Raw genomic sequence first — 10,913 nt, forward strand, 5'->3', positions numbered from 1 at the left:
TGACTAAATATGGAGTATTTCTTGTATTTCAAATTAATATAGAAATTATATTAAATTCCTCAAAAGTCAATTACATCAATCAAATATAAATCAGCATCATGCCCAAAAAGAGCATTTTTTATTTAACAGGTTAACTGTATATAGTTTTGTGAGTTGTCACATAAAAAGAAACTATATAGAAGAAATATCCAAATATATTTTTTTGAGAAAGGATTTGCTATTAATATCCAAATATTACATGCAACATCCAAACTTGTAATGGATAAATATATGTTTTTGTGTGTAAAAATGAAATCACAAAGCTCCATATAGGCAAAACCACAGAATGAAAAGAAAAAGAAAAACACAGAATGAATGTGCTCATACGTATCTCCAGCCTTGCCATGACCCATGGAGTTTACTAACTTAGCCTTGTTTTGTTCTTTGTTTCCTCTTCCACCCAAAAGATTTAAAAAAATGTAACAAGAATTATAAGAAGTATGTTGATATTTGATAAGCTACATTTTAGTATCTATATTAATCTATCGTCTTAGACTAACGTTCTTTTTAGGTTTTAGATCAGAAGAGAGACGGAATAGCTGCACGACAACGACCAGGCTCGTGCCAAAGCTGAGAACGAGAGAACAAACATGACTAATGGCACAAATCAAACATAGCTAAGACAGATGTTTTTCTTCAGCAAGCACATCCTCCTCTTTGCTCAGGCTCTGAACCAGACTCTGGAATCCCCTGAAAATATCTGCCAACCAAAGCACGACCCCTTTTAGAATCTTTTTTAGCCTTAAGATAATAAGAGGTTTGCTTACATATCTTGGTCGCGCTCATTGGCAAGGGCAAGTTTTGTGATGCACAAGAACGATTCATCTACGTTGTAATCTTCTTTAGCAGATGTCTCGTAATAGCATATGTTTCCCTTTTGAGCACACCATTCTCTAGCTTTCTTCTCTGATACCTGAAGTTAATGTATTACATCAACACAAGGAACATAACACTTAGTTATAACAAACATTTACAATTGTTATAGTAATCATATTATATCATTCATAATAATAACAGTTTTACTTCATCTTTTCAGTTTTGTCTATGTTAAGAAGCAAATTAAAGGCTGACATACCACTCGACTGTTTCCTCCATCAATATCAATCTTGTTACCAAGCAATATGAACGGGAACGCGGTTGGATCCCGTGGGCTAGCCTAAGAAAACATTCAAGATTCATTCACGGATGAAGAATCTTCCAGAGAAAAAATGGAGAAGAAAGATAGACAGGGCAAAAGAACCTGCTTAAGAAACTCCTCGTGCCAATTGTCCAGAGAATCAAATGACTTGAGGTAGTTAACATCATAAACAAGCACACAACAATCTGCACCTCTATAGAAAGCAACACCAAGACTCTGGAACCTCTCTTGCCCAGCAGTGTCCCAAATCTAAAGCACACACACAGACACAAACATATAGACTAGAAACTAAAACAAAAAAAAAAGCAGATAAGAAAACAAGAGAAGAAACATACTTGGAGTGTGACGAGCCTGTCATCGATTTGAAGCTCCTTGGTGACAAAATCAGCTCCAATCGTGGCTTTGTACTGTTGACTAAACTTATTATTTACATATCTACACAGAAACCCGTTAAGGCTTCCACAGATTCTTGAACAGAAAATTGAAAACCAAGAATCCTAAAAATAGATCAAGTTAGATAAGAGAAAGACAGAAAGAAAGTATCAAAACCATATGTAAGGATACTGATTCATCAACGATGTTTTGCCAACCCTGAAACAGAAAGATCAAGATCAGTAAAAAAGAAGGTTAATGAATTGATCAGCAAAAGTGAAAAAAAAAAGCTAACCCGCTGTCTCCAAGGACAATAACCTTAAGCAAACTTCTTCTTCGCATCGACATGTTCCACAGCTTCTTGTACTTAGCTCGGTTCTTCGGATTCAAGAAAGCAAAGAAGCGCCAAGTTCGATCTACAATGTTACAAAAAACAAAAGTTTTCCGTTTTTTCTCTGTATAAATAAATTGTTTTCTTTAAAGGAAATTTTATGTGAGGGAGACTCGTGGGGCATGTCCAGCTTTTAAGATAGAGGTGTCCAGAGATAATGATTGTTTTTTTCTTTCTTTCTTGGCCGACACTATTTTTTAATAGTACTAAATTTTTCAGAAAAAAACAAAATGCTATATTATGTGAAGACGATGATGACTCACAAAGAAACAAAACATACAGGTCATAAAATAAAAGATTAAAAAAAGTAAGTAGTAACAGAACGTCACTAAGATCATGAGACAATCATCATCATCAAAGTACCGTATATGTTTATAAAGAAAAAGGTCATTTTGGGGTAAAGGAAGGATGTAAAGGAATCGTTAACACACATACATCACTTTTTGCAATGAATCATTTTGGAGTATGTTTTTCATGTGTAGTAAGATTTTTATGATGTGGAGCAACAAGTAGAGCCATAAGGAGTCTACCACTACGGTCTTGACATTTGTTACGTTTCATACGAGTCATTTACGCTCCTTCTCTCTATTTTAGTTTTTTTCATAAACATATGTCAACGAAGAAAAACAAAGTTATGGATAAATAAATATTATAATGTTCAAGTAAATTGATGATGATTCTCTTTGAATATTTCAAACTTGCCAAAGGTAGGTTCTTCGAAAATTTCAAATGTAAGAGAGAGAGCTTCAGTGAAACGATGTCCTTCATGCCTTTTAAAGCATACCCATACAAACCATTACAGTTTATAAGAATTGCCCCATATGCATTATAGAAATCTCAGTATAACCAGAAGCTCAATCCTTCCTCACATCTAATGCTTCTTTCTCTCCGTTTATTTCGTCTCTGCCATAGCTTTCTCCTCCATATCACTATCTGACTATCATATTCTGCAACTGCAAGAAAACACATCTCACTGGTACCAACTAAGCATATTTAACATGTAATCTGGTTTTGTACTATGTTGGGCCATTTAAAACAATCATAGAAAAAGATCAATTCTGCAATAATGTTTACGGTCCACTGAAAATTTTGATTTTTTTTTTAAATGATTAAAAAGATAGTATCGAATTTTATATTTTGCTAGTTTTTGCTTTTTATAACATCAGTTTTACATGGCTGCTGTAAGTGGTGATTGCGGATCGCTTCTTCCAGTCCAATTCAACGCGAGTTAGGGACTTAGAGGAATGTTTTGTAGCTTAAAGATTGTCATGGTTAAGGTGTCTTTTCATGTTTCGGAAGCTTTTACGTGTTCTCCAAATAAAACAATTAATTGCAGAACTAAGATGTACGATATAGGCATTTCAAAATCTGTCGGACATTTACAATCGAAAGATGTCATAATTACGATGGACATTCACATGCCATGTCCGAAGCGATAAAAAACAGTCGATTTGGTTAAGATAGAGATTTCTTATGGATCAAATAAGGATAATTAATTCGACAAGATTTTGCTATCTGTGTCTTGTTATATTCAGGACTGGCTTTGAACATGCTAGTGCTCACAGTGCTTTTGCACAGGGACCATTTTTTTCTGACTAAGTTTTCTTCAAGTAATTTTTTTGACTTAGTTTTCTTTAAGTAATTAAGGTCTTGATTTATTAAAATACATACATATAAATAAAGACTTTAGTTTGCAAATTTACGATTGTTGCAATCTTCTGCTAGCCCTATCGGTAGCGCTTCATTTAATCCGATATACACAGCTATATCTGACACAAAAAGTATGAGATTTCTCATTTTTCAATCATTCACTTTTCTCTAAAGGGTTTCTACAATCCAACAACTGTTCAATATTAAACATTTTGACGTCCACTATTCAATTTTGCATGGGGGCCATTAGCTATGAATATAATTTTTTTTTAACTGGATATTTTTTTTTTGAAAAAGATATGATTTTTTATAAAATGTAAGGGTATTCAATGTCCAAAAGTGATAAAATTTGATTTTGTTCTAAGGGGACAATAGCTGAGATTAGTTATCCTTTTTTAGCAAATTTCTCTAAGATATTTTTGTATGGATATTTTGTATGTCCCCTCAATTATTTTTCTATCTCAATCAGTTTTCTGTACCATTATGCTTTCACTTGCTAGGCCCAACCTTCTGATGGCACACTACGCCGAAGTCCAATGGCAACACACCATACATTATATCTTCAAGATAATGGCTAACATGAACTCATGACATGATCGGGATCCTAAGGAAGCATAGCAAATGTGGAATTTTAGAAACTGTCATATTGGAAGTGCAACGGAAGCTTGATATTTTAAGAATCACAAATACAAACAAGTAAACAACACAAAAAAAAAAATCTTTTTTTTTTGAAAAAAAAACATTTTAGAATTTCATTACTGTTTGTTTAATATTTTTTTTTGTAAAAAAAACTGTTTGTTTAATATTGAACATGTGGATCTTATTTTATTTTAATAGAATAATTGTTCAAGCACTTTTTGTTTGCTAAATCTGACCAAAAAAACACAAAAAACTTAATGCAACTCAGATTATGTCCAGAAGATAAATTATCAGTAATTTTTAGTATATCTTGCAAGTTATACAACTAAAAAGTAATGGAAATAGGTACATGTTTATTAAAAACAAGTAGTATAGTTCTTCTATCTTTCCCCTCTCTGTTCTGGCGTCAAACCTCCCTTCCCACATTTAGGACAGCTCTTCATACCGAATCCTTGGCAATCAAAACATCTACACATTTCCACTTTATAAATCATTAACTATTTGAACTAGAAAACTATATGATTGATTTGAAAATTTTGTTTCAGTTTTTACTTACTTCCACCTCTCGAAAATATTCCCATTCTTCTTATTTCTACCTGTTCCCTGGAGGTAACATAAGATTATTTTTGTATGATAAATGCTAGAAAAGAAGAAGTGTATGCATAAATAAAGACTAAGAAACCTTGCAACCGGGGCATTCAATTGCTCCTTTGGCTCCACAAGTGTCACAGCTTTTGAATATCTGTTTATTTTCATCACAAACTCTCACAACTTTGAAGAACTAATAAAATCTAATCATTGTCAATACTAACAATACATCATATTTGCACATAGATATGCTTTTGCATATTATTGAATTGTGAAGTCCTTACCGAACCAAGCGAGAAATTTCCGGATTTTGCTGCAGTAACTTTGACGGAATCGCGCCGTCCCAGCACAATCTGTCTTTTGGTATGCGAGATAGAAACCAATGGAGCAGCAAACGCTAGAGTCTTGGATTCTGAAGATAACTCGCAACCACAAAGTGGGAATGTCAACATTTTTGTAAGCTGTAAGAAGAAGATAAACATACACAAGTATCAGTATATCATATGCACATCATGATATGGATAAGTGGGAGAAAACAAAAGATTTGCTTGGCTGTGGTCTGTTAAATATCGAAACGGATAATGTGGGGGAATATGTTTGATGAGGTCCCAAAATGTTAAAATTTCATTTACTAATAGATAAATCAATTGTTTCACATTGTATCTGATGTGACTAATGAAGCATTGATGGAGAAATGCCTTTGTTCCTTTTTTCCTTGGGTTAAAACCATGACGTAAAAAATCGTTTAGTAATTGCATCCAAGTATTAACTAACAGAACGTAGTTGAAAAAAAAGCAATGACCAATAAACAACTCTCTAAAAGCATTAAAAGACGTAAATGCCCCCCGTGCCCGTGCTTGTTCTGAACTTTCTACGAACGCAAATCATCGCCGGCGTCAGAGAGACCAAATCCCGCCATGGCGAAATCGGAAAACTCAACGACTTCTACTTTCTCGTCTTTCCCCAAACTTCAACCGTCCAACGACGCCGACGCCGATCCCGACTCGTACGCTCTCGAAAAGTTCAAGCTCTACGAGACCAGAGCGGTAAGTTTTTTCACCCGATCGATCCTCTCGAATCGTACGTATTGGAACGATAGGAATCCTTTTAGATTTGAATTTATCGATGTTGTGTGTGTTCTACGTTGTTGAGCTCAGAGGTTTTATCTAGTTGGGAGCGATCGGAACAAAAGGTTCTTCAGAGTGCTGAAGATCGACCGCTCGGAGCCGTCGGAGCTCAACCTAAGCGAGGATCCGGTAGTGTATTCGCCTCAGGAGATCAAGAGTCTGCTTCAGCGTATCTCCGAAGGCAATCGCGCCACCGGAGGATTGGCTTTTGTGGCCAAAGTCTATGGAATCGCTGGTTGGTTGGTTTTCGTATGGAAGCAACGTTTTGTGTATCTCTTCAGGGCTAAAGGCTCTGTGTAAAACGTTTATTTATTTTTGGCCTTGTAGGTTGTGCTAAGTTTATGGAGTCATACTACTTAGTTTTGGTGACAAAACGGCGACAGATTGGTTGCATATGTGGGCATGCGATATACGCTATTGATGAGAGTCAGATGATCACTGTCCCACATGCAACCATCCAGTCTGATGCTGCGAATTCGAAAACTGAACTAAGGTTTGTTTCTTTTAGAGGTTTTGGTTTACTTTTTTCAAGCTGGATTATTTAATTGGCTTTTGTTTTTCAGGTACAAGAAGCTTCTGTCAAGTGTAGATCTGACCAAAGATTTCTTCTACAGTTACACGTATCCTATAATGCGGAGTCTGCAAAAGAACGTTTTATCGTCTGGTGAGGAAGGGGTGCCTTATGATAACATATTCGTGTGGAATGCATATCTGACGCAGCCTATTCGATCAAGGTGTAACAACACTATTTGGACTCTTGCATTAGTTCATGGGCATTTTAAGCAGGTATGGTGTAGGCTTCTTTGTGTCTTCACCTATATACGTCTCCATTCTTACTAGTTTAATTGTTCTACCCTTTCATTCAGATAAGGCTGTCGATATATGGGAGAGACTTCAGTGTTACTCTAGTCTCCAGACGTTCTCGGCATTTTGCAGGCACACGGTAAGACTTCATTCTAATCAGGCCTCATGGATGAGGAATTCATAATCCGTATTGGTTTTCTGTTACCCTTCCTGAGTTATATGGGTTATATGTAGTGTCTTTGGAGATTTTCTTAGTGTGACTAGTTTGGGTGCTTGTTTCTCTTGTTTTCTATTATTATATAATGCTTTTTCATTCGGTAACTTCTTTATCGCAGTTACTTGAAAAGGGGAGTGAATGATCGTGGAAGGGTAGCGAATGATGTTGAAACAGAACAGCTTGTTTTTGATGAAGAAGCTGGGTCATGCAAAGGGAAAATGACTTCGGTGGTGCAGATGCGAGGATCAATTCCACTCTTTTGGTCGCAAGAGGCCTCGAGATTTAGTCCTAAGCCTGATATTTTCTGTGAGAAACTAACGCAACATGCGCCTGTTATCTCTATTAGACCATTTTAACGTCTGTGCGGTTATTGATCTACTTACTTTTTTTCCTGTTGTTTTTATTGCCTCAGTACAGAGGTATGATCCTACTTACGAGTCAACCAAAATGCATTTTGAAGACCTGGTGAACCGATATGGGAATCCTATCATTGTGCTCAACTTAATCAAGGTGAGTTTTTTTACTCAGTGCTCTTTTTATTATGCCCTTTGTACTTACTCACAAATTTCCGTGGAGTTATTCAGTCGGTTGAGAAAAGACCTCGGGAAATGGTGCTAAGGCGTGAGTTTGCTAAAGCAGTGGGTTACCTAAACTCAATTTTTCCTGAAGAAAATCGTTTCAAATTTATCCATTGGGATTTCCACAAATTTGCTAAGAGGTATAATGTTGTGGATTTGTTTTCGTGCATTTTTAACTTGAACTCACATTGCTTTCTATTTTTGATGTTAAAGCAAGTCGGCGAATGTATTGGCTGTTTTGGGTGCTGTAGCAAGCGAAGCCCTTGATTTGACTGGATTTTACTTCAGTGGCAAGCCTAAAATTGTTAAGAAGAAATCTAGCCAGCTTAGTCATGCTAGCACTGGAAGGTAATTTCTTGGGGTGATGTGATCCACCATTACTTATATGTAGTCAGAAATTTGGCTTATTTTGTGAACTGATGTATATTAGTTCTAAATACTGGAGCCATTAGTTAGTTACCTTTCTGACTTTAATGTAGTATTATTTTTGCAGGGAACAATCTCTGCGTGATCTAAGAGCTTACTCTTTGGAACTTTCAAGGGGTGAGAGTTCAAATGATATACTTAGTGCTCTTGCTAACCGAGAGAAAGAGATGAAGCTAAGCCAACAAAAAAGAGACGATGGAACTGATTCCTCAGCTCCTCGTTACCAAAGTGGGGTTCTTCGTACCAACTGTATTGACTGCCTGGATCGAACAAACGTAGCACAATACGCATATGGTTTGGCTGCTTTAGGCCGGCAGCTGCACGCAATAGGTTTGAGTGATACATCTAAGATCGACCCCGACAGTAGCATAGCTGCTGCACTTATGGATATGTACCAGGGCATGGGCGATGCTCTTGCACAACAATATGGCGGCTCAGCTGCGCATAATACTGTAATTACACCACTTATCACCTTTGACCAGTTACTTGTCGTTTTGACGAAGCAAAATTTGCAATTTTTTTTATTAACATCGTTGAATGGATTATAGGTATTCCCAGAAAGGCAGGGGAAATGGAAGGCCACGACACAGTCTAGAGAGTTTCTCAAGTCTATCAAACGATACTACAGCAATACCTACACTGATGGAGAAAAGCAAGACGCCATAAATTTGTAATATACTTCTCTGCAAAATTAACTTCAGTTTCTTACTAAGTTCTTGATATAGCTATAGATGAAGGCTTTAGAATAAGTTTCTGTGTTCTTGCCTCATTGATGATATAGATAGAGGTAATAGATGGCATTACCACTATTACCTTAGAATAAGTTCCTCTGATGAATTGTTTGCTAAGAACTCTTCATTTCCGTTTCTACTGAGTCTCAACTCCTAGTAACTATCGACTTTTGTTGTAAGCAGATTCTTGGGCTACTTTCAACCTCAGGAAGGGAAACCTGCGCTCTGGGAGCTGGATTCTGATTATTATCTCCATGTGTCAGGGATTGGAGATGATATTTTCCCTGAAAGGGGGTAAGGTCTACTCTTAGTGAACCTTCTGCGTGTCAGATTATGTGTTTATGAACCAGATCGTGAAAATATCAAAGATGTTAAATTACATTTCCCAAGATAAGACGATAGATAGCCTCTGGTTGCGTATGATTTCTAAAGTTGTTGCATTGCAGGCTCCAGTCCGCTGCAAAACCCATGAGTGGTATTAGAGTCAATCTTGCACCGGTGCCGGCTTTCAGAGAAGACTTCTCACGGAAGAAGCTGACGTCATTTGACAAACTGATCGAGCAGACATGTAGTTCAATAAAGAACGTGAGGCTTTGTAGCGAGACAGACCAGAGGCCAGGTGGCAGCACTGGAAGCACTGGTGTTGCTCCTGATGCAGCGTAATGACCCTCTACCTGAAATTTTCAATTTTCTTAGTCTTACTAGTAAGCCTTTGACTAAATTGGAATCCCTTCTATCCGTATGAGAAATTAAAAAGACGATTTCTAGTTTAGAAAAAAAAAACAGGGATTTTAGTTCAAACCAAAACCATAACTTTTCCGAAAGTTAGCTCATCTTTCTTGACTTTCTTATCCACTCCAGTGAGATTCAGCTCAAGACACCCAATTGGCTGTTTGGTTCAAGAAAGCCAGAAGAGAGTGGCTCTGCCACAAAACCTGATGCAGATGATAGTGAGAAAGGAGTGACCTCGAGTGAGAGAGTCAACGATTTCTGCAACTTGGACTGGCTTTCTGAGTCCAACGATCATCAAGAAGATATCTTCCAAAGGTACTGATTTTATTTTTTCCTTCCCTCTCTCAAATCTAAGCTTCCTCCATAATGATTTTGTAATATTTTTGTGGTAAACTATTCGTTGAATCAATTGACCAAACGATGGTCTAACCACAACTTGGCATTACAAAATCAAGATATCTCTAGTTGCATCATGTCACCTGCTGCAATCGTTTCTTTCTATAGGTACCTATCGATCACATCAACCAATGAAGCCAATGGTTGGTATGGTGGTACTCTCCTCGGTGACCAAGATGAAGACAGCGAAATCTACAGACATTATGCCCAGTTCTGTCAGGTTCAGATTCTTTATCTTGCTGATATGCAATCACAGGTTAATAGATATCTTTTACTACAACCCAAAAATGTTCCACTTCTTTATGATCCGAATTAAAACAGTGTCCAGCTATGGAGCCGTTTGAGAACGACCGTGAGTTAGAACTGAACTCTGCGGAAGTTCTTCGCATGAACACAGTCGATGTAATGGACACTGGAGACGAAGAATCGGAGATGGAAAACGCTTTAAAGGAATACGCTCAGATCGGTGGCGACCTCGGGATCATTCCAACGCAATGTAAATACTTCGCCGGAGATCCTTGTTGGCTAGCCAGATGGCTCGTTGGAGATGATAAGGTCCCAAAGGTCATTTAATAACAGAAAACAATAATGTTTATTCCAAGAACATATCTCACACCAGACACACTTCTCTTTTGGTTTCATGCTTGTGAATGTGTTTTTTTTTTTTTTTTTTTTTTTTTTGACGGCAAACGGCTATTCTATTACTCAGGCTTGAAACTTGTGAATGTGTTTGATTGTCCATTTTTGTTTAGGTATATAATGAACACAGATTGTTGGTCATGTATTATAACAGAATCTTTTTCTTCTTCTCCATTGGGCCTACATGTAAAGAACAGGTCCCTCCCTTAGCTTCTCCTCTTTCTTCATTACACATTATAACGGTGGTGGATTCTTCAAGATTAGAGGCTCTCCGATCCTATTTCATTTTCCATTTCAAAATAAATTTGAAATTAAATCTTCTAAAATTCCATTCTAGTTTCCACTCTTTGATGGAATAAAAATTAAAATTACTTTACAGATAAAGTAATGTTAGAATAAATTCTAATATTACCATGAAACTACTCAATTTCGAAATAAAAAATAAA

General features: G+C 36.8%; 3 protein-coding genes across 8 annotated transcripts; 1 reads left to right on the forward strand and 2 right to left on the reverse strand.

Annotated features, from left to right (window-relative positions):
- Positions 1–455: 455 nt before the first annotated feature.
- Positions 456–2,039, reverse strand: LOC130506604 (ras-related protein RABG3b). Its single transcript, XM_057001279.1, has 7 exons — positions 1,845–2,039; positions 1,742–1,768; positions 1,513–1,612; positions 1,280–1,426; positions 1,115–1,195; positions 807–952; positions 456–739 (listed from the first exon to the last, which is right to left on the reverse strand). The coding sequence occupies exons 1-7, from the start codon at positions 1,895–1,897 to the stop codon at positions 676–678; spliced, it is 618 nt and encodes a 205-aa protein (XP_056857259.1). The 5' UTR covers positions 1,898–2,039; the 3' UTR covers positions 456–675.
- Positions 2,040–4,498: 2,459 nt separating this feature from the next.
- On the reverse strand, positions 4,499–5,425 carry LOC130506606 (uncharacterized). 4 transcript variants are annotated; one of them, XM_057001285.1, is made up of 4 exons: positions 5,102–5,425; positions 4,912–4,971; positions 4,786–4,825; positions 4,499–4,697 (listed from the first exon to the last, which is right to left on the reverse strand). In XM_057001285.1, the coding sequence occupies exons 1-4, from the start codon at positions 5,297–5,299 to the stop codon at positions 4,669–4,671; spliced, it is 327 nt and encodes a 108-aa protein (XP_056857265.1). In that variant the 5' UTR covers positions 5,300–5,425; the 3' UTR covers positions 4,499–4,668. The 4 variants fall into 4 exon arrangements, with proteins under 4 accessions (XP_056857265.1, XP_056857263.1, XP_056857266.1 ...); XM_057001283.1 differs by having other exon boundaries at positions 4,499–4,710; positions 5,102–5,422; XM_057001286.1 differs by having other exon boundaries at positions 4,499–4,710; positions 4,786–4,832; positions 5,102–5,420.
- Positions 5,426–5,634: 209 nt separating this feature from the next.
- LOC130506605 (phosphatidylinositol-3-phosphatase SAC1) lies at positions 5,635–10,480 on the forward strand. Of its 3 annotated transcripts, none has more exons than XM_057001280.1 (16): positions 5,635–5,863; positions 5,988–6,179; positions 6,272–6,437; positions 6,508–6,730; positions 6,811–6,887; positions 7,084–7,271; positions 7,378–7,475; positions 7,550–7,683; positions 7,757–7,891; positions 8,037–8,421; positions 8,518–8,639; positions 8,884–8,994; positions 9,147–9,359; positions 9,562–9,747; positions 9,937–10,048; positions 10,150–10,480. In XM_057001280.1, exons 1-16 carry the CDS (start codon positions 5,656–5,658, stop codon positions 10,399–10,401), a joined length of 2,802 nt encoding a protein of 933 aa, XP_056857260.1. In that variant the 5' UTR covers positions 5,635–5,655; the 3' UTR covers positions 10,402–10,480. The 3 variants fall into 3 exon arrangements, with proteins under 3 accessions (XP_056857260.1, XP_056857261.1, XP_056857262.1); XM_057001281.1 differs by having other exon boundaries at positions 5,643–5,863; positions 5,975–6,179; XM_057001282.1 differs by lacking the exon at positions 5,635–5,863 and having other exon boundaries at positions 6,016–6,183.
- Positions 10,481–10,913: the final 433 nt, after the last annotated feature.

The sequence above is a fragment of the Raphanus sativus genome, unplaced genomic scaffold (genome assembly GCF_000801105.2).
Source record: "Raphanus sativus cultivar WK10039 unplaced genomic scaffold, ASM80110v3 Scaffold3457, whole genome shotgun sequence".
Lineage (NCBI taxonomy): Eukaryota > Viridiplantae > Streptophyta > Magnoliopsida > Brassicales > Brassicaceae > Raphanus > Raphanus sativus.